The sequence below is a fragment of the Sceloporus occidentalis genome, unplaced genomic scaffold, assembly GCF_023333645.1.
Source record: "Sceloporus occidentalis isolate IW3139 unplaced genomic scaffold, rSceOcc1.0.p SCAF_51, whole genome shotgun sequence".
NCBI lineage: Eukaryota > Metazoa > Chordata > Lepidosauria > Squamata > Phrynosomatidae > Sceloporus > Sceloporus occidentalis.
The window spans coordinates 4,956,479-4,980,290 of NW_028317031.1; the positions used below are offsets into that span (position 1 = coordinate 4,956,479).

General features: G+C 38.0%; 1 protein-coding gene across 1 annotated transcript in view; it reads left to right on the forward strand.

Annotated features, from left to right (window-relative positions):
• LOC149288503 (cytosolic carboxypeptidase 6-like) overlaps positions 1–23,812 on the forward strand; it is a 497,550-nt gene that overhangs the window by 390,398 nt on the left and 83,340 nt on the right. The window contains exons 7-8 of the mRNA XM_089491670.1: positions 6,343–6,432; positions 15,665–15,779. Coding sequence (XP_089347796.1) covers positions 6,343–6,432; positions 15,665–15,779 — 205 coding nt within the window. The remainder of the gene's footprint in view (positions 1–6,342; positions 6,433–15,664; positions 15,780–23,812) is intronic.

The window sequence follows — 23,812 nt, forward strand, 5'->3', positions numbered from 1 at the left end:
GGTCATCTGTTTTGTCTAGTTTGAAGTGAAATTTGACAATTACGGCAACCACCTTCTTATATAAAATTATACACTTTATGTATTTTGATATGTATTTCAATACAGAGGGCCTGTCTCATGCCACCTATTACAAAATAAACATAAATGTCACAAAATGGGGTGTGAGGATCATGGGCCAGTTGGAAATACATCTGATCTTCCTTGACTGGCCCAGGGACCCGTATGGGCAGTTGCAGTACAGGCCTTTGTTGTGGAAATCAAACGTTGTGCTGACCACCAGACTTCTTTGAATGTATAAAAGTTTATTCCGGATACAAGCAGCTGCAGGGAGATCTGCACAAAAGCAGGCAAATCTAACAGCTTTACATTTTCACACACTATATATACATTGAAAACAAAATAAATAAGTAAACTCCTACAAAAGGGCTGGCACACTTGTAATATCTCTGGGTTTACCATAAAAGGCAAAAGCCTAACCTACATATCATTAATATGTATGATATGGGTGGGGTTTCAGTTAATTAAAGCAGACATCCTGTGCCCGGAAGTTGACCCTGAGCCTACACTTATGGTCCAGTTTCTCACCAGCTGTGTAATTTGACCTATGCCCTCAACCATAAATATCCTGTTCCTAAACAGAACAATACTACCTCCCAGTGCATCAGACTCTTATCACCAAATAGCAGAAACAGTTAACCTCTTCCTACCCACTCTCCACATCCTAAGATTCCACAGTCCCCCCTTTCATGCTTTAAAGATTCCATGAAGCATGACTCTTAGGCATTCACCCATTGTGTTTAATACATTTGTGGGCAGCCAAATCTTGGTCACCGTCATACACAGATAATAAACGTGTTTTGTAATTTCTTGAGTATTCTTGGTTTTGATATTAGAATCTCCATTAGCACTAGGGGGACATTCATGAATGGTCTTACCAATTAGAACAGGATAATGGGCAATAGACGAGGTAGCAGAATTCCAACATTTAAGGAGTAAAAGTTTCAACACTGTTATGGAGGCAAATATGGTTGTGAGGAACAAAGCCCCTATAATCAAACCATACGCCCCAAACCAACTGCTTATTCCCCAATCCCCAGAAGAAATTTTCAGGGAACTTTGCATTTCAAGTACTTCTTTCCTAATCTCACTAACCGCTGGAGTAACATTTTTAGAGACGACTGGAACATAAGTGCAACATTCAGAGCCCACTAGTGAGCATAATAGCTAAAATGAAATGAAGAGCTATATGATTCTGTATGGCACCCAATCGTAGTGCTAGCATTTCTGCTGTAATACTTGTGAGAGCGTTTTCTGTTTAATTGGCCACCATTTCTAACATGATGGTTAAAGCTCTGATTCTTCCCCAATTATCTTAGACCCTAGTGGAAGGAATTCTCAGCTACCCAAAATTTCTGAAAACGTGGGTTTGTCTTTATGGTGCCTTTTAGTTCTATGAACCCCAAATACAACTTTTGCTCTTTCTTTAGTATGTCTTATTGTAGGGAATATGTAGGTCACATAACATGATCCTTGACAATTCTCAGGTAATCTAGTAAATGCATAATTTCCACACCTAATAAAACCCATTTAATGTCACATAAATATGTGCTTTACCCAACATCTTCTTCCCATGCAATATTAACAAGATGTTCAATGACACCTGATTCCTGCAATTACTTGTGACACTTACTAGTTCCTACAAAAATACCTCCCTCAATATTTGTACGTTCTAAACACAAATCCCCAATGGTCTGAACTACTGTTATTCTTCCTCATTTCTCTTTGAAGAATTATAACACTGACCATACTCAATTTATGACATCAGAAAGGGAGGATAAAGAGTTTTAGGGAGACCTGGGAGTAAAACTTGAGTCTTATTTCTAAATCCTACCATTTCATCAATACAATACAATGCAATATAATGGGTCGGGTATAAAAAGGAACAACCCTGTCTGAACTATGAGGCATATGAATATAATCATAACACAGAGAATCTTGTACATTCTCAACGTAACTATTGGCAAGAGCAATATAAGAGTTCCGTTCACAACACTGAAATAGAATAACAAAGGATAGAAAAACAAATATTTGTAAAATTAGACTTTTTTTTTTTTTTTTTTTAAACTTCCTGCTTTCTCTGTGCTAAAATACATGTTAATTATGCAATCTACTTAAGCAACATAAAATAAAACAAAACAAGTATCTGAAATATAAAATTACTAGGAGAATTTCAAAAATCTTTTGGGGGAGGAGCAAGCTTGCAATGGGAGATATGGATCCAAGAAACAAACAAATCTGTGTTGTACATAATACTTGATAAGCTCCTTTCCAGTGCGGTTCCTTTGGAAACTGTTAATAAGGACCAAGTCTCTAGATTGGATATGGTGCACATTTTTCTTCATATATTGTTGGCTGTACAGCTTTGACCTGTAGATGTCGAGACTCCAATGCTTAAATTAGTGGCATATCCACATTTATAAATTGTCCTCTTGTATGATTTTGATAGCAAATAAGAACCTTTCGGCCCATCCACTGTCCATTTTCCCAATATAAGGCTCATATCCCAATCAGCCCACGGTCCCGTCCTAGACTCAAGAGCCACATGCCCATGTCCTGTATTTTACATTTCCTTACTGTACCAGCATTTACCACTTCCACTGGTAGGCGGCTCCATACATCTACCACATAACTCTGTAAAGAAAAACCTCCTTACATTACATCTAAATACACATTGCATTGACATACTTATTACATAGACTGAAAGTACAAATATACTTAGAGAATACAAGCACAAGATTTTTGTAATTATTTTCATTTAAGTGTGAAAAAGAAAGTACTTAGAAATTTTAATTCCATGGGATAGAATCTAGAAAGATGTGAACCTGTGTCTGTGGATTTAGAAGCCACAAAGATTTCCTTATAAATTTATAACCTAAATGAATCCCCTAGGTATTAGTCAAGTCATGACTTTATGTGAACATTCTTGTTACAAAGTAACCAGTCACCAGGCGTTCAACTTTCTTTCTGATCTGAGTTCTGGTGGCTTGAGAACCCTGTTGAGATATAACTCAAATCATAATGGTTAGTTTATCAATATTCTAATACAATCTGACATTGCACGTACATAAATATACTTGACATATGGATGTCGTTGTGTCCTAAACTGATATTTCCTAATGAACACAATTATAATCTCACATAAATTTAATACTAAAAATATTCCTGATAGAAATACAGTTAGGGAACTATTCCAATGAAGGGATATGGGTGTATTCTATTATATATTTTCCAAATCCAATCTGCTTAATCCATTTTACACGCATTATAACAATATCCATGTTCCTATCCCACATTCATTCACACTTCATTCGTATCACACACACACTGGTAAAGCAGATTGGAGTAGAAACAACTTTCACGATAGCAGTTATCTTATGCGCATTGTATTCACTAGTGTTAGCACTACCATACAACTTTGCTTACTGCAAACTCTTAAGTCGAATTATTATTATGGGTTTTTTTTTTATTATTTTTTTTATAGTTTACCTCAGTTTTCCCAGCTGGCCAGGCTAAGGCAACTGTCAGGCATGCTGTACATACTTAAAAACATTACTCCAGGGAATTTTCAAAACGTAAACCCCAAAATACAAAAAGAAAAACTAATATCAAGTTACAATTATATTATTTTGCCTATTTTGTTTAAATATGCATTTCCTGTACATCACTTTAATAATAATCAAATAATTAGGCTGTTATTTGCTAGTATAATTGTGCATGGGCGTTATGGTGGAGCAAAGCTACAGTCTCTTTCAATGTTCCTTTATGCACAGAATAGGCAAGTTTGACACTTACATAAACCACATTTACAATAACTACAAATTTCTTATCCACTTCCTAGAATGTTCAAATTAATATCTGACAATTCTAGAACAATCAAACAATTCTATTTCTTTACCCAATGATAACATCATACCAGTTACAAATCATTCATAGAACCACCACCAATAGCAGCCCATCCCATTACATCCTTTTACTTTCATAACAGTACAACTTACAAACACTCGTAATAGTTTTGTGCACATCTTAGAAAGGAAAATATATACATACATACACTCTTTACTTCTATTGCATTCTTATTCACACACATACAAGGGTGACGTCATTTCTTCAGTTTTCTGCGCCTTTATTTTTAGAGAGGCATGCCAGTAATTCTAAACATTTTTCTTTAATAATTTTTCTTAGACTTTTGCATTATGTGCCAATTTCATATTACATTTAATCAAAGGTACCTTCTCAGGGAATTGCCCAATTTTCTCCAATAAATAATTTTATATACCTCACGTGAATTCCTGGTAATTAAATACCAAACCGGGGTTCCCTTTTCTTGGGACCACCACTTCCTTGGAACTAATTTTGCACAATCATACACCAAGAACTTATTTTCCCTGGACCAGATACAATTAGACACAATTATCTACTTGCGCTTGCTCTGAGTCCACTACATCAACGTCACCACGGCCAGTCTCCTCCCTTAAAGGTATTTATATTAATACCCGGGACCTTCTATCAATTATAACCTAACCGTCCTTCAACCGTCCTCAGGGGTCTCATGTGTACCACTTAATTCAGCCCTCAATTTAACACGCAACTGGGTTTTCCTCAGACCACCCTTGCAATCAAGATACCCTGGTCAACACCCGAAAGGCTAGCAGGGGTCTTGGCGCTGCTGCAGTCTGATTATTACCCAGTCCCGACCCACCTGGTTCTCAGTCACACAGCACTCACACAAGTTCCAATATCCCTGACCTAGGTCACCTTATACAATCTTAATATTAACGTTTATACATTCAAAGTAAAAAGATCCCGTCACCAGGAATATCTTACCCTCCAAGGGAACAATACCACTCGCAGGAGACACAAACAATAGACATTTCAAAAGGTGTCTTACCTCTTAATAGCGCGCTGGGTTTGTGTGTCCTGGAGAGAGTCCCAAGGAAAGGTTCGATCAGGTTTCCTGGATGTTGGGATCCTGCCGACTACGCCAAAAACTGTTGTGGAAATCAAACGTTGTGCTGACCACCAGACTTCTTTGAATGTATAAAAGTTTATTCCGGATACAAGCAGCTGCAGGGAGATCTGCACAAAAGCAGGCAAATCTAACAGCTTTACATTTTCACACACTATATATACATTGAAAACAAAATAAATAAGTAAACTCCTACAAAAGGGCTGGCACACTTGTAATATCTCTGGGTTTACCATAAAAGGCAAAAGCCTAACCTACATATCATTAATATGTATGATATGGGTGGGGTTTCAGTTAATTAAAGCAGACATCCTGTGCCCGGAAGTTGACCCTGAGCCTACACTTATGGTCCAGTTTCTCACCAGCTGTGTAATTTGACCTATGCCCTCAACCATAAATATCCTGTTCCTAAACAGAACAATACTACCTCCCAGTGCATCAGACTCTTATCACCAAATAGCAGAAACAGTTAACCTCTTCCTACCCACTCTCCACATCCTAAGATTCCACACCTTCATCACAGCTCCCACATGGCCACGTCACACAAAACCGAGCACCGCAAGGTGGCTCCTTGGGTATTGTTGTCAGGTGGTCCTGTCCACCTAAATGCTTCATCTCAGTACACAATATGGCCTTCCAGGTCCGACCCCGCTTCAAGCCCCAGCACAGGTGTCCCATTGTTGAGAGGAATCAGTTGACCTCATCATCCTAGCACCTTTAGAAAGAGAAGTGAACAGAAAAGGAAATTAAAGAGAACTAAGCATTATTTAAGCATTATTTGAAGGCATAAAAAAGGTTGGTCTCTGACGAGTGTAATTAAAACCAAAACTTTTAATATTTCCAACACTCTTCTACAGATAGAAAGAAACAATCATTTTGCCACCTTTTCTTCTCTAGTTGAGACAAATGTATGTAGCACAAAATATAGAAATTCTTTTTATTTTATGTAATGATTGTGCTAGTGTATGCTGGGTGGTTAAATATTTATCTAGGCTTTGAATCCAGCTGTTTTTTTTATACAATTACACATTTTCTAGAAAATTCCAACTTTTTTTTTTAAAAAAAGCATTTTTTATTTTTTTTATAAATATGTTATTGTTCAACTTACACATTTTCAGCTATACATTTTGTGGATTATAGGGTTAATTAACATTCTCTTCTCCCACAAATTCTAGAAGATAGGGTACAGGCAAATTGTTTAATAATGGATTCAAAGAAATGTATAATTTATAGCGTATTTTAATAAAAAGGGATGTATTAATATTAATGTTCCAATCTGCAGCTCAGAATTGATGAGGCCTGTCTCTTTCTTCTAGAGAACTTGGAGTCTGGAGTCGAGCAGAGGGTCGTGTTTATAACGTCGAGGGTGCACCCCGGGGAAACACCTTCTTCCTTTGTGTGTCAGGGTGAGTGACTGTCAGAGTTTCACCCCTTTAGGTAAAAAGGATTGGAGACACCCTGAAGAACAACATATCACATACCTATACTCCTTCCAGACACGAAGAGACTACGGCTGCATAAATTACCGTTTCTAATGGTCACACCTATGGGAGTTAAATGTTGTGTGTGTGATCGGAAACTCCTAGTAGTTTTACATTTCAAAAATAGATGTCAGCCTTTAGACTGGTGGTTTCCTTGAGCATTAGGTTCCAAATACTAAAGCTTCTTCTCAAAACATTAATTTCAAGGTATAGAAGGTCACGGGCAGCATATTGTGACCTTTTTAGTGATCACACTGAACACACTAACCAATGGTTTGTTTCTGATCTAAAATTAATATGGGAAACACTTAACAAAATAACATTGGTTGCAAACAGGGCTCTAATCCACATAACAGATAGTATGGAGGTTATATGAAAAAGTGAGAAAAGGTGTCCTTATCACCCCTACCATCAATAGAATGCTCAAATCTCTAGGTTCATCCCAATGGTTTCTGGTGATTATTCATATGTATCATGATATCTAAAACTGTACTAAACACCTAAAAACTTTGCTTTAACTCCTGAAATCTACCCTGTTTTTTTTAAATATATTCCCACATTTTTTTCATGATGGTATGGACATACGGTGATTAATCTAAAAGCCACCTTGGCCACAATTTAGGGCTACTGTCATTTTAGTGGTCATATCAATACTGTATAGACTGCTGCTGAATTGAATGGTACAATTAAGAAGCAACTTTCGGAATCTTAAAGGATGAATTTATAATTTTAAGGTCTGTGTGAAGTAGTGTTCCCTTCCTAAAAGATCTTACAGCCCATAATAAATCAAATTGTATTGTAATATATATATATATATATATATATATATTAGGCAAATATGGTGAAAGGTGGCGGCCCAATCGGCTTTGCCCACAGTATAAAATAAATCCATATATATAGAGCACTGCTCACACAATTCTTTAATTTGCAGAATGGAAACATTTGCACGTAGTAAATACTCCGTTCTTCACCTTGCTACTTTCTCGTCTCTACGTTATAATAAAATTAGTTCTGGGAAAGTTACAGGTTAAGGGCATCTTCTAGCTGCAGCAACTCCTGTTTGTTGATTGGGAGGTAATTAATTTGGAATGTCTGTATATTTTGGATTAAACATTTATGTGTATTTATATGCTAATTAAGTAGTACAAACTGTAAACATGCAGAAATATTCATCTGTACATAACTTAGCATCAGATTTTCTTCCCAGAGATATTAGAGGCTTAGCAGAAACTAATCTCAAGTGGCCCCAAAACTAATTATTTTTTGTTTTCTTCATATCATCTCTTTTCCTTCGCCAAGACAAGAGGGGTGTCAGAAATGGTTTTCATCTTGCTTGTGAATTAAATGTGACAGTGGATCGTCTAGTCAGAAGCCTCTGAAAGTGCTCAGCCCAATAGGGCATTTTAACTGATTCTACTCCGTAGACCTACTTAATAAGAACTGCAAAACTCCCAATCAGGGCCAGACTGGGGAGAATGAGGCGGCCCTGGCATTTTAAGGCCAGTGGCCGCCTAATGCCACAAGTATGGCCAACAGCTGTATATGATAGGCCACCTGCATTCCTGGGAAGTTTTAGGTTACCCAAAGCCCCCCTTGCGGTTTGCGGCCAGGACTACATGCTGACATCAGTGGGTGGTCCCGCTGATATCACGAGGCACATCCTCCATTTAAGGGGGGGAAATAGGTGGGGAATAGGGTGTCTGCCTGTGATCTGGAGGATTTGGCTTCACTTCTCCTGGAGTCTCCAGGCAAAACCCACAGAGTTCCCAGTTATGGCCACATGTTACGTTTTAATGGTCATGCATCTGGCAGTTGGGCATATCCAGCCAGTTAATATAGCCATTTCTCTCACCTTGAAATCTTTGTAACAAATATGATGATAATAATGAGGGTACTTTCTATCTGTGATCCCATAGTTTATTGATACATGTACACGAGAAGCAAATATTGAGCATAGAAACACAAAATATGATTGCAGATAAGACGCATTTGGATCAAGAGTAGGAAGGTTTGATAGGAGGGTTGAACTTGAGTCTTTTTTCAACCTTATGTAACTATATGTAACTATGTATGCATTTAGCCCGTCTAGTCTGCCCATTTTTTCCAACATTAAAACCCCTTAAACCGTATCTATTCCAAAATGTTTTATATTCGGGATAGCCTTATGCATATTTAAATTCCATAACTGTATTAAGGTCCACCGCTGTATCAAGGTAGTGGGCAACGTACATTATTTAACTTTGATTAACTGATCAAGAAGTAAAATACCTGTTGATATCTTAGTAGAAAGTGAAACGATATCTAATAATAATTAGATTGAAAAGTGGCCAACTCTCCCACCTATGGGGAGCACTGGACAAGGCAAAACATGAGGACGCCCTGTAGAAAACCACTTATCAGCCTTCTTCAGGGGTTCCAGGAGGTATTTTTATCATTCTTGTAATATATTATATCATTTTTCCATTTTACCCTTAGGGCCCTCGCTATATACTCCAGGGTCGTAAATAATTGTGAGTAAGACGGAGATCTGAAGTATCAATAACAAGAAATTAACTGCAGACAGTTTTGTGTTCAGTGGGATTTAATAAATGCATTCTCCTCTGTTTGCGTAATATTTATGTCCCAAAGGACCTGGGGTTTTGTAGCTAACAGAGCAGATACTAGACTGTCGCTGCCAAAGATACATTATAAAAACATTTAAAGATCAGTTTTAATATATAATTGTGCCAAACAAAAGTGTTCCAGAGGTTTAATAATGTTAGCAAAAAAACCCGAGAAATTGATCAGACATTATACAACAAAAGATATTTTTAAATTGGGTACTCAAACTGTGTCAGTAGGATAGCAGAAGCTACAAGATCCATCTGAACTAGGTCTAGAACTAGAATTTCAGGTCTCCTAATGAGTAATCATTGTAAAGGGCGGCTCAGAGTTTGCTCCTGGGGATCTCTTTGAGCACTCTACTCATACCGCTCTCCGTGGGGTTCTGAGAGCACAGATCAGCCAGGGACACACAGCTTCCCTCTCAGTGTAATGAGTATTTAAAGAAAAGTTGTGAAACGTATACTGTAAAAAATCCTTCACCGGTGAACATCTGCTTAGTTCCTTTAATCTGCCACAAGGACACAAAACTATGCGACATGACCAAACATGAGATGGATATACTGACGGACGTATATATCCTTCTGCATCAGGTTTAGTAAATTCAGAAAATTACCTTTTTTTCTAAAATAATTTGGGGATGGAAGGGTTAAACACAAGGAAAAATCAAGTAACTTGGAATAGTACCGGAAATTGCCTTATAGTAGCCTCACTTGTTCTCTCCTTAAGAAGATCCTTGTATAATATAACAAACATGTCAGTCAGCCCCCAGACACAAATCAAAGCTTATTAATTCAGTTAGACTCACCAAAGGACACGGTTCTGATTATTTGGAAAGCCAGACAACTGAAATGAATATTAAAGCTTTCAATTATCCCTGGTGTCCAATATATAATCTACATTTTTTTTGTGGCCTTCCAGATTCACCCAGAGCCACACCGTTAGTCTTTTGGTATTTGCTTTAGATATGAATTCTTTTGCACAGCACATCAAGAATAACAAAAGAGCAAGGTACACTTACCTTCTCTGACAAGATCATCATCGATAACATGGACCCCTGAGAAGTACATGCTTGGGGTTAAACCAGTACATAGCCCAGCTAAAGAGCAATAACGTTCTGGCACAATAAGTGTTAAAACATTGACTATCTATGTAATAATAAAAAATAGTGGCAGGCCTTACGAAAATATAAAATTCCACCGATTGACCGACCATGCATGCGATGCATTGGTAATATTTGGGCCTGTATTGTAAACAGAATATTAACTCTTGGGAAGCTACATTGTATCACGTAATATGCAGAAAAGATTGTTATTTGTGTATCGATGCAAATCTCAGACTTTGTTTATTTTGGTATAAATATTCTATGTTTTAGGAGATCAGCTCATGATGATAAACCAGAGTTTTGCAGTCTACAAGCATATGTGGGATAGATCACAGATTTAGGTTAAGTTTAGGGCAGGGGTATTTTTTTCCCTGAAACAAGTTCCCAGGCCAAATGAGTTTGGGTCATCAGAGTTCTGCACAGACAAAACCATTCATTTTATGGAAGAACAAGTCAATGAAGCCTTAGCACACAATGAATTATTCATTATCTTCTACATCATGTTCTAGGCTCTCTGTTATTGCCTTAGAATAATCAAACACAGTATTGTCACTGCTTGTTTTTGCTTTTCCAATCTCTGTTGACCAGTGATGACCTCATACACCTGAACCAGGACAAATCATTTTGAAAAAGCAAGTCACCAGTGATAGTTTATACCCAGTGACGACATAACTCTCTGTAGAAACACAACATCATACAGAAGCCTAGAAGGTGAGTTTCTCTATGATGTTTTTATGATGACATCATAAATACTGGAGAAATATATATCTATTATAATCATGATATCATAAATTGTAATTTTGGAATAAAGAGAGGTAGGGAATAAAAATAAAACACTATAAAATGTTCCCATGTGTCCAAAATTAAAATTCAAGCCTGCTGACCTTTTCTTCTGCCTCTGACCTTTGCGTGTCTTTCAGGGTCTTAAAGTGTTATTTTCAGGGTCTTGAACACAAAAATGCTTTTAAAGTGCCGGGCCTTGAAAACACAGCAAACTGGAAATCAATATGCATTCGGAAGGTGCCGTTACAGGAGGTATAGAGCGCGTTTTCACGTATGAGATGAGGCAGAAAGCTACTCTCTGAGCTGTCCCCTCAGGGAAAGCCGACACAAAATGAGAGAGCGCATTTACACAAAGCTGGCAGTAACTGTCATCTGTCATTGGATCAGAAGATACAGAGTAGAGTTCTTCATACTAACAGATATCCAGCAGACAACTTAGAGTAAAATGTCAGAAAAATGCAAGGGAAGGCTCTTTCAAGATTTAGTAAAGGTTGATAAAGTTCAGCACTCTTTACATCTCTCATCCTGCAAAATGAAATAGAACATTCTGAGAAATTCTAGGTCTCTGTGAAAGCTTTGGTAAGAAGAACTTCAAATTTGTTTTAACACCCATACATGCAGGTATCACTTATATTTTATATTCTGGCTCAATTTCCAGCGTGACTGTTACAGGTGAGGTGCAAAGTTCCAACATTTTTTCCCAAACAATTCTTAAAACGAAAGAATAAATAAATTGGTCGGCTAAAATAAGTAAAGCCTTATAACCACACTTGGGAACTTCCGAGTTCAAGGTACCTGGATCCCTCCCTCTTCAGGGCGAATGGCTTCAGCAGGGCTTCTCAGGTGTGAATCCGAGACTAATCATGAGAGAGGTGGGGCTAGCTATGAGTGGTGGGGGCTAGATGTGACAAAGGCGGGGCTAGCTACAGCTAGTGTGAATCTTTATAGGAGTGGGAGGGGAATAGAGTTGGGAGTGGGTGTGTCTAAATGCTGCTCTCGCTCCTTGGAGACAGAGCACAATGACCTGGAGACCCAGAGAAGCAACGCTTCACCTGGAGACAACCGGACAGTTCCCAGGTATGCTAGTTTTTTTTACAGGGGATTACTGAACTGCACACAATAAGAAATATGAAATCCAGGAAAAAAATACGAGAGTGAAAAACATGAAAAATGTATAGAAGCAAAACTTGCTCAACAAATGACCAATGTGGGAAAAAAAGAAAATACAAAAGGTAACAAAGTCCATCAAATTCAACCTCATCCAGAAGAAGGCAAAAAAAACCAAATTGAAGCAATTTCCAATTGTATCTCAAAAGGGGGAAATTCTTCCCAACTCCGAAACCTGATTTCTCACTGGATCATTGAGCTATCCTGTCTTTATAGCAAGTAATATCACTGTACATGTTTTCCTTTACTAAAAAGCAATCAAGCCCATATTTAAAGGTATCTATCTAATAGGTAACCTCTGTGGGTAGTGAATTTTGCATATTTACTGTTCTTACTGTAAAGAACCCTTTTTTAAGTGAAAATTCATTTCTTCGAGTATGAATGGGTGCCATTTTGTTTGTCTCACATGTCATTAGAAGGTGGTTGGGATTGTCTCTGTTTGTATGGTGTTATAAAATAAACAGCAATAAAGTGTGTTGAAATACTCCAAATCCAAAGGGCAATAACACCCAGGAAGTTCATGGATTTGCCCTGGAACCTCTAAATATCAATTGTAATTGGCACCAATTATTATTGTCAGAACAATGCTTTATTCTATGTGTGGGGTATTTTGCTCTAATCATTCTTCATCCATTCTCAACTTAATTACACAAGAAAATAGCCGACCCAAAACATTATAAAATGCTCCTGCAAGTAATGACCAACAAAAGTACATTGTGGAATAATAGGAAAGTAAGTCAGGTTTGGTACAAACCATAAATATGTGTAAGTCAAAAATAGAAAATTAAAAATAATACAGATGTTTATTTAGTTATTTATTTATTTTATGTATGTTTATTTCCAATGTTTGCCCCAAGGACACTATATTTAGCAGGTCCTCATTCTGACATTCAGCATATAAAACAGACATCCCATCCCAGTAGGGCCACCAGGGGCCGGACGAGTGTAGAACTGCTTTATTGTTTTTATTCCGCCAAAATACATTAGATAAGAGCACACGTTGAGGATGATATATAAGAAAAGGGTAATTTGTGGGCCGATTCTGTACATGCTTTTTTTACAAACTACTCTGATTCAATAAAGGAAATATCATTGCCATTAATGCAATGGTAAAAGAAACGGCCTCTTTAAAAAAGGCCACTGGGCTGCATAGCAATGAAATCATATAATATTTTGAGTAAAAAGGTTAGTCAGCATTAATTCGAGGTAATGAATGTGTGTTGGGTTCTGCCCTGTGTACAGACGAATACATTAGCTTCTGCTTCTGGGAATTCTTTAGAATACAAATACTCATATTTATTAATCGTTTCTCTTAAGGAATGGTGCAACAGTTCAAATAAATACATTTATTATCTCTGTGCAAAGGGAAGATTATAAAAAGGTTGTCATCGTACTATTTCAGTTTTATTTATTTGGCATTTTAATCTGACTCCTCCAGAGCCCTGTATTCTGTTCCTGACTACAAAATTAGAGGCTGAACTCATCATGTATAGCTTATCGCCCGCTGAATAGCTCAGGTGACATTTACAAACCTAATATCAGACATAACTGTACCTTACATGCTTTTTGCTTACATGCCATAGATTTTGGTCTTCACCGGAGAATATTCGTAGAAGCAAGGGACCCTACGATTTAAGTGGTCTATCAGGATAGGATGGCTTTAATACTACACAATACATGCTCAATTTATGTTATGTAGAGAGCATTACAGTGATTTTACATTAGAATGCACTTGTAACAAATTGTATAGGTCTTTCACCTCTATACTATGATGAGGTATATGTAGGCATAAAGGTACATGAGTATGGGATGGTACTTAAAAATCAAAAATAAAGACTTGATGAGAAACCCCACCCAGAAAATGCCACTAAAGCTTGTTTAATAGAGAAATACCAACTGTACCTTGCAAAAGAGTCCTACATAGGCCAATGTTAGTTCCATTACGGGCTAGGTTAGTTTTTATGCTGTGAGCAAGAATCTGAGAGGAGACTTATAGTAGGACAAGTTCATTAGCTTAGGCTACTCACAGGTCAATCGGTGTAAGCAGGACCGGAATGCCGTTGATGGGGCCGCCCTGGCACCTTAAGACCAGTGGCCGCCTGATGACATAAGTGTGTCCAATGGCTGGCCACTGGAGTGACAGATCTGGTAAGTGTGTGTGGCAATGTTGGCCAACAGTCCAACAGACCTCAGTGTAAGAGTCCAAAGGTAGTCCAGATGTTGATCTCTTTGTTCACTGTGCTCAGAAGGAATACCTTGGTGACGATATCTGCAACCATAGACATACATTTCAAGGTAGACATAAACCCAGGGTTGTTAGCTCTCTCAAACATGCAATTTTGATTGTGTTTTTGGGAGGAGATCAGTCTAGTGTACAGAGATTCTTTCCTTGTAACTGCTCACTTGAGCAGGGGATTCCGAGTGGGTTTGTAAGTGTCGCCTAAGCCATTAAAATTTTATTTGCATTCACTAAGGGCCTTGCGGAAAGGTCATGGAAGAGGGCACCTTCTCTCGCAACACACAGAGAAGAAAAAACTCTTTTTTTTTAGCTCTTTGGTGTCAAACGGGTTATTTTGCAGAAAGATACAAGGAATTGGTTATAACGTGTTCACGCTGAAGGCTAACAAACATTTCCTAATAACTAATGATTAAACACATACACATTCACACATTGTATTATACTATGGATCTGGTATTGGATCATAAAACAATTTTATGGGTTACGATCAGACCTTTTACTGGACTATATGTGACCAGACAATAGCTACAATAAGATTCCGTTCTGTTTTGAGTAAAGACACTGATAATTCATCTTGGAATACTTCTGGTGTTCCATGGTGTACAGAGTATATTACAGTGCAAGCTGCCCTGTTTTCCCCAGAACCCATCTAATTGGCAGACCAATTAATCCGCTCATCTGTGAGCAAATAATGTATTGCGCTAACTACCTTCCATTTGCAGAAGCCATTCTCGGAGGTAACATAATCGTGGTCTTGTTTATCTCATGCCCTGAAACACACTACAACGCCTCAGCAGTATCAAAGGTCAATTAGTGGACAAATTAAGCTATTATTAGCCTCTAACGAGGGTGGCTGGCATCATTACCCTTCCTGTTTACCAGTAAACTGTTATTTTAATACCAGGACCAACTAATAAATCAGTGCATCTGCTGTATCACAGTGACTGCATTGTCTGAATGATATTAAATGGGCTTCGGTAGCTGCCAAATTTCTAACGTTAGTATAACGAGTGAGACTGATGCGTATTGTGATAATTACAAGAGATGGAATATGTGGTTTGCTTTGCTCGGCTAAAGCAAAGAGAAGACTTTGGAGGAACTTTTTCTATTTACACAAAAAGTACAATTTGATGGATGATAACCAGAAAATCAGTGTTTTATATAGCATGATTTCCTTATAAAACGCAGAAGTCATTCTTATATGTATACTACGTATAGACGTTAGAGTGCTGGTGTTAAATAATCTTTCATTTCACTTTTAGGCATCATGGATTTTCTGGTGGGTGGACACCCCATCGCCAGACATCTGAGAGATCATTTTGTTTTCAAGATAGCACCCATGCTTAATCCAGACGGGGTTTACCTAGGCAATTACAGGTAAGACTGGAAGTCTATTCAACCCGAAATGATACATATTCAGAATGGTAAAGATGCTACAGAATTGGATGGCGCTATATAAAACAATAAATAATAATAATAATAATGTCTGTGGCATGCACACCTTTACCTCTAGATGGTAACTAGAGTACATTAATGACATGGCTAATGTACCATAGAGAGGACACCTCGGGAGAAAGATATAGATAAGTTGATGCAATTGTGACCCCATTATTAGGGATCTTCTAAAAGCACATTTAGCTCCTTGGGATTTGTGAATGCATTGTTTGAAGAAGCCAAGACATAGGCACCTAAATTATATCGCAGAAAAAAAAATCATTTTTGATCAATAATGGAGATTGGGTCCTATATATATTTTCTTTCATGGAGAAACAGCTTACTTTGTGAAACTTGGCTGATATATATAAAGGGTTAATGGCAAATTTTCAAGAGCATTTAATACGTTTACATTTAACTTAAGTGCTTAGCACGTAACAGCTTCAGAAGCCAAATCAGCTATGGATTATTCATTTCTTGCCTGAAAAGTAACAAATGACTTTTCCATTTCCGACCAAGAAATCTCATGGTCACTTTGCTTGAATTAATTTAGCAGAGGAACGCAAAGGCATTTATCAGGAAACAAATCCCCAAAGTCACCAACTTTTGTGTTTGTAAAAAAAGTTCTGCTGGTTGGTGAAATGGGAATGGGAAACAGCGGTTGTGCTTGAAGCAGAGCATGTTTCTTGAAATTAATCATCTACCGCTGGTTTCAACTTTTGAACGTGTAAGAAATTACCTGTCTGATAGGTTAAGATGATTACAATTGCTAACCAATAGAAAATCATCATGTTAAATTACAGGTTAAACTTATTTTTTTATAAAATCAAACTGAAAGGCTAAAAATTAATTGGAATATACCTACAGGAAAAATTAAAACTCATTAGAAATGTTCAAGTTGGGTTATCATCCTACTTGGTACGTTATGGAGTTTGTTTATTCTAGGCTGTAATGCTCCTGGGCCCGAGTGTCAGGAAATGTCCAGTCTTAGTGAGAAAGTGTTTAATTATGTTGCCGATTTTAGCACAAGGAAGAAAACACTTATCAGGGGTAAGGATTCACAAGTTGCCAGCGATGATCAAGGAACTTTCCCTTGAGAGCTTAGTTATGTGATGCGGTGCTGTATACAGACAGCTGGAGAGGTCACACCTAGAAGACACAAGGTCAGAGGGATTTATATAGGTCGTGGCGGTGGAAGAAAGCCCAGGTAATTAAGGGTTATGTGACATACAGCATAAAGAAGAAGACAGGTTGCTAAAGGCTAGTGAATAACATTTGCTTAGGTCAGCCCCTGGTCTGATCAAGGTTTCTGTTTCCGATTACCTGATTGCTGAAATGTATGAGCTGTAGATGCTTCCCTGGATGCAGGTCCACCTGTGCTCTACACTCTTTATAAAATGGGTATACTGCAGATGATGTTTAGTCTGGTAAAACATAACGCCACTTGACATGACATAGTGCAAACAAACCAGGATAAGGGTGGTTTATGTGGAAAGCTAGAGTTTAATCCAGAGGTCAGAAACCATAGGAGCACAATCAGACAAACGCTGCCGTAGGTACTGTGTTCTGGATCGAGGTGACTAACTAACTACAACGTGTATGCCTCTTGTGTCACAATGTAGCACGTATCACTATTAAACCCCGCTGCATGCACTAATTGATGGAGATGCAGACCTACCGAACTGCCTACATGCCTACCCCACTGAGGACCCTGGCCAGCTTTGTATGCCCGACACAATGCGTCACTAGCATATATTAAAGGGGACAGTTAGCTACCATGGCAAGTAAGCAATATATTAAAACTAATGCTAAAAAAAAAAAAAATTACTTTTTACTATATTCAATCAACATGGTAAATATAGAATTGGAGATAGTGGAGATTTAATTTGCCTCCCATAGTGCTCCTAGAAAGCCGTGTTTCTAACAAGAATCTAGTGTGGTTCTCTACATTAACACATTTTCAAAACAGATTTTCCTTTTGTGTGTGAAATCCAGCTACACAACACAAAATGTGAAGCCCACATCTATTGGTGAGAACAAACGTGTTCAGTACTAGTCTTCAACATTGATGTCACAAACCGCATACTAAACTCGAACAGGGCACTGAAGGACACATTTGCGTTTAAACACACCAATATGCTAATAACGTTCTCTACTCATAATTTCCTTGCTAACTGTTTCAGACAAACATAATGTGCTGAATTAAAATGACCTTCAGGTTTCTAGTTTGTGTACAGAGTAGGTCAAAGTAAAGCTTAAACACTGCGACTGCTAAACGTAAAATGTTTTTTGCTATATTGGGGTCTTTTGAGGTTTTTCCAAATAACAAAAGGGAAACTATAGGTACAATTCTGTTTCATCTGATATATAAAAAAAATTGCATTGAATATTACTTGGTCATTAATTACAAAAAATATATACATCTGCTTTTGTTCACTTTAATAAAAAGAAAGATTCCAATGTTGAACAGAGGCTATAAGAAACCTTAAAATGTACTGTATAAACACCACCCAATACAAAAAAATGCTTCTAAAAGGTAGCATCAGTCTTGCTGGCATCTTGCTAAATCTTGACACCCGTATGTGGGATGACCCACTTTTTGACTGGGCGGCCAATTATACAATCTAAATACCTCTTAAGGCTCATGTGTCATTTACGAATGCATGTATGTATATATACCATTACATAAGTTATGGTGGGCAAAGGTCATGGAAAACCGTTCCACCTAAAATTAAAGGGGGGAGCATTATTAATAGAAGCATTATTAAACACTCATCTACAGACAGCAGACGGCTTGTTTTTTCCCTCAGAAATCTCATGGTGCTGCCACAACCACAAGGGATTCTGGGTAGAGGCATGCAAATAAGGTCAACAATGATCACATTTTGTCTCTATATCTACTTTATACATGGATCCCTTGAAAATAATTGCCCCTTTAGACAAAACTCGGGTAAGAGATGCAGTAGCCAGATCACCACTCATGGACAGCTGTTTCATCCTTAATGGGACTCGTCAGCATGAGATCACCACTCATGAACAGCTGTCCATGAGTGGTGATCTGACTACTGCATCTCTTACCCGAGTTTTGTCTAAGTGTGTCTTGTACAGCGGGCAATTACTTTCAAGGGATCCATGTATAAAGTGGATTTAGAGGCAAAGGGTGATTGTTGACCTTATTTGCATGTGCCTACCCAGAATCCCTTGTGGTTGTGGCAGCACCATGAGATTTCTGAGGGAAAAAACAAGCCTTCTGGCTTGTCTGGTGTCTGTAGATGAGTGTTTAATAATGCTTCTACTACACCCTTAATTTTAAGTGGAAGGGTTTTCCATCACCTTTACCCACCATAACTTATGTAATGGTATTTCTTAGCTACCCCAAGCCGCAAGCCGCAAGCATTGAGCCAGTATCATGGTTTCATGCTGGTGAGTTCTGTTAAGGATGAAACAGCTGTCCATGAGTTTCTAAAGATCCTGGGAGTCTGGTTTGGCAGAGACTCATTAAAGTAAAGCAGAAATTTGGGCTGTGGAGCCTTGGAGACCTTACCATCGAAGGGAAAGTGCTGGTGCTGTGCAATGAGATTCTTCCTGTGCTGCAGTACGTGGCTCAGGCCTGGCCCTTGCTGGTCACCATTCTCCGAGCCATAAACCGAGCAGTGTTCCACTTCATCTGGGGCTCCAAAATGGACAGAGTAAAGCGTGCAGTGATGTACAAGGAACCCGGCAAGGGAGGCAAAGGAGTGCCTGACATCCCTACCATGCTGAGGACCTTCTTTGTGTGCAACTGCGTGCGCAGGACTCTCAGAGACGTAGTGAAAGGCTCTGCTGGAAACTCCATGTCTTGCTTCTTCCTGCTGCCCCTGTGGAGGCAGCTCCGTCCCTTACAATTGGACCATGCCCTGGTTCTACTCGGACGTGGGCAAATTTGTAAGGGAGCACCAACTGGAGGGAGTTAAACCAGATTTGTGGTTACCCCGTGTGATCCACAAGTTCATCAGAGCCAAAGACACTATCGAGAACATCCCAGGGCTCCCCGACGCCACAGCCAAGACTGTCTGGGCTAACGTGTCGTCGAGCAGGCTAACCAACAGGCATAAAGACATGGCATGGATGGCCATTCAGGGAGGCCTCCTCCTAAGGACATTTATGCATGCCAGGGGGCTGTGCAGATATAGACACTGCCCACAGTGCATTGTGGAGGAGGAGACTTCCCTTCACTTGTTCTGGCAGTGCCCGTTTGCACAGGCTTTGTTCAGAGCCCTGGAGCTGGATCTCAAGGACTCTATCGAGAGAAAATACCTGTCCTACCATTCGGTACTTTACGGGCTTTTTCCAGGAACACACACGGAGAGCGCCATTGAGGATGCTTGGCGTCTCATGTGCTGTGTAAAGGACGCTCTATGGTTTGCCAGGAACCGCCTGGTGCTGAGGAGGGAGCAGGTCACAGTCCGTGACTGCCGCAGGCTTATCCACAGCCTGCTGAGAGACTACTCTCTCAAGGACAGTCTAGAGGCTGAAGACTAGCTATGATCATGGGAAATAAAAGGAACAAAGAAACATGTTTGTTTTTCCTGTTTGGAAAACAGTACTTTTTAATGCCGTAATTGCATAATAATTCACGTATTTACTTTTTGGCTTGACTATCAAGAATCCTGATCAGTTAGACCCAATGATATATATGCATTTATGCAATCACCATCTTTATTAGTTTTTCCTGATTGTTTTTGCACCTCTGATGTCTTTATAAATCTCCCCTCTTACTCACTATAATGATGTGCTATCGAGTTTTAAAAAAAAATGCTGAATAAGCAGTTCTTTCAAATAAACATTTTCACTTTTCTTCTTTTCACATTTACTGTACGCTTTAAAAGAGGGCAGCTACTTAAGATCCATTCTCTTGAGTAGAATAGTTCTCGGGGAAAAAAGTCTAGAGCTTGCAACTTCTCAACTCCTGTTTCAAGGGTCATTGAAAGGCTAGGCGCCTTTCACAAATAGCCCTGTTTGATCACAGCTGGGCAAGTGAAATCGCCAGAGTCACTTATTGGCTCACCTGTGTGCAAGCAAATGCTTAATGCCTGAAATGTCTATTCTCCTTTAAGAACTTAAACGAGAACCAACCGTAGCCGGTATATTTAGTGCTTCACGTCAAGTACCAAACGCGGTAGCTGTCTTCTCTTTTTTGACGGAAACATTTGATGTAATATCGCAGAGTGTTAAAATTCAGCATTTTGGGAAAGGGTCTGTTAAAAAAAGAAAAAAATTATAATCTTTGGTCAAAATCGATGATGAAACTGGACAAAAGTTAGAATATTGAAGGCATATTATTTAATGCAACAGTTGTTGCAATTAAAAAAGTGACAATATTTCTGTTACTCAAAAGATACAGAAGGTTCTCTTGTTTTGACCCTTTTAACAGCGTTGTATGATCTACAAAGAAACAAAAATGCATTAGTAAATGTGAATTGTGTTTATTGTATAGTTATGCTAAAGCAGTCATTATATTTATTTAAAAACAATAATTTCTTCTTTTAGGAAGTTTAGACAATTAATTGGTTTTATATCCCTGATTATTTTTATATATATATATATATATATGTGTGTATATGTATATATATATATATATATATATATATATATATCTTAAGACTGAAGTCTCAAGCCTTTCTGCATTCACTTTTCCTCCCGTTTGGTTGCAGCTTTTTGATATTCTTAATACAATGTCGAAAATGATATTTCCGATCTGCTTATCCTCCAATACAGAACATTTTGCCGTTAATTGCCCATATGCACGTTTAAAGCTTTAAAGAATGTAGTCACACCATAATAAAACGGCTGATAGAAGAAGATTAAAGTTCTGATGAATGTTTTGTCTGTCCTTCAGTACACACAGTACTGTTTATATGAACCTTGTGAGTATAGTGGATCAAATATGGGCAAATTCAACTTTCTTCCATGAAACCCTTATTAAAATGGAAGCTTTGCCTCCTTTATTCTGACGGTAACGACACATTTTCTGCTTCCTCGCTGTACAACTTCCATCCACAAAATGTGTAATGGTGACCTCTACTGTTTGCAAAGGTTTTTGCGTTATGATTTGCTAGAATAAACAGTTATTTGTGTCATATAATGCTTTATTCAGAAACATTTTAACTCTCTGACATTATACAAAGATGACATCAGCGAGCATCTCCTGCAAAAAAACGCTGAGCTGGCCCTATGATCTCATCACCTTCCCTAGGTATGATGAAGGTCATCATTTCATGCAGGCGAAGCGATCTTGGGTTGGCCTTGCACAGCTCACTTGCACACTCCAGTGTGAATATACTATATGGACTAAAATGCAGGTAGAGAGATTCTGTGAATTTTATTTCCTTTGCTTAAAAGTAAGAATACTTTCTCTTAAATAAAGGAATACAGTGCATTGTAAAGTTACAATCTTTCACAGAGGATCAGACTCGCAGGGGAAAACAACTGTTGGGTTTAATTAAGCCATAACTAACCAGCTAATTAACTTATAGCCTGGTTTATTTAATATTTTTTCTTTTAATAGAAAACTTCTAAAAAATTATGGCATTCAAACTCTATCCGAGTTAGAAATATGACATCAGTCACATTTTTCTCCTACCCACCTGTCTCTGTTAGCTTCAGCTAGTGTATGTGTGATTGCAGCCACCACCATTGCTCTCAACATGAGCTCCAATTGACTTCAAAAGGAGTGATGCCAGGTATGTGATGGAAGTGTACTTAAGTATGTTTCCTGCTTACACTTCCTCCTTTCAGTAGAGGTGGCTCAGAGATGAGGTCCAAAGTGTATTAAAATAATTTGAGGAAGTGTAGAACTGAGAGGACAGAGAGGTAATTAACTAGTTTCCAGCATTTAGATATGTCCAAAAATACATTGGGGGGGAAAACCAAAAATGGACAAGAAATAGTTTATGTTCAACGATGCTAGAAGCTATGGTGGTCCGCTTAAATGGCACTCATCGTTTTAAGATGAAAGTTCACTGTTCACTGACTTTTTTGTTTTTCGAAAATATTCATAACTTACATTATATTCATGTTTTGGACCATCCTTCTTAAAATTCAGGGGGAATGAATCCATCCAGCACTCTGTATTTCTAAACAGACAGGAATGTTGATTACTCTAAAGAAAAAACTTTAACAAAATATATCATTGGTGACCTTTAATTGTCTTCAACGAGCTCTTAATTGGAATATATTGATTAGGTAAATAACGGCATCCAAGCACCTAATCTATAAAGCTTACTATACTTTAATAAACACACAGTTTTAATTACTATTACTCAGATAATTGCAATTAATTTTGGGTTATGTTTAGCTCATAAATAGGTCATGAGATTCTGAGTATCACTATTTAATTATCAGGTTGATTTTTGGGGGAATGTATTTTAGCAAATATGAATTGTACTTTTAGCCAACAGACACAGCAGTCCGAGTCTGTCTCCTTTTACTTATTTCAATTTATGTTTTTACCTTTCGGTGTTTAATATTTTTTTTTTTTTACTTTAAATTACATGTCTTGTAGTGTGGCTTCTTACAGCATAGATAGCTCTTCATAAACTCTAGACTAGAACCAAACTTATATAAACCCAAGATAGAACTAGGTAAACAGAACAGCTCAAGACAAAACTCTGTAAACTAAGACAAATCTAAGTAAACTTTAGCTCTAAATTAGACTAATGCAAGACAGAACTTAGTACAATTTCACCAGAACGAAGCCAGACCTTAGGAATATCCACACTTAGACAATCCTACCCGGTACATAGCAGATGCGTTCAAGTTGACTCAGAAGAAGCAAATGAAAGCCGGTAAGAATTAAGCTGATGTGATAAAGCCATAGATATGTGCCAGCAAAAATCAAGTCAACTCAATGTATCTAAGATGACTATGTCACATTGATTATGCACTTTGACCTATAAACCATGCCAGTTAAGCTTTTGACATATGTGTGCCAATTA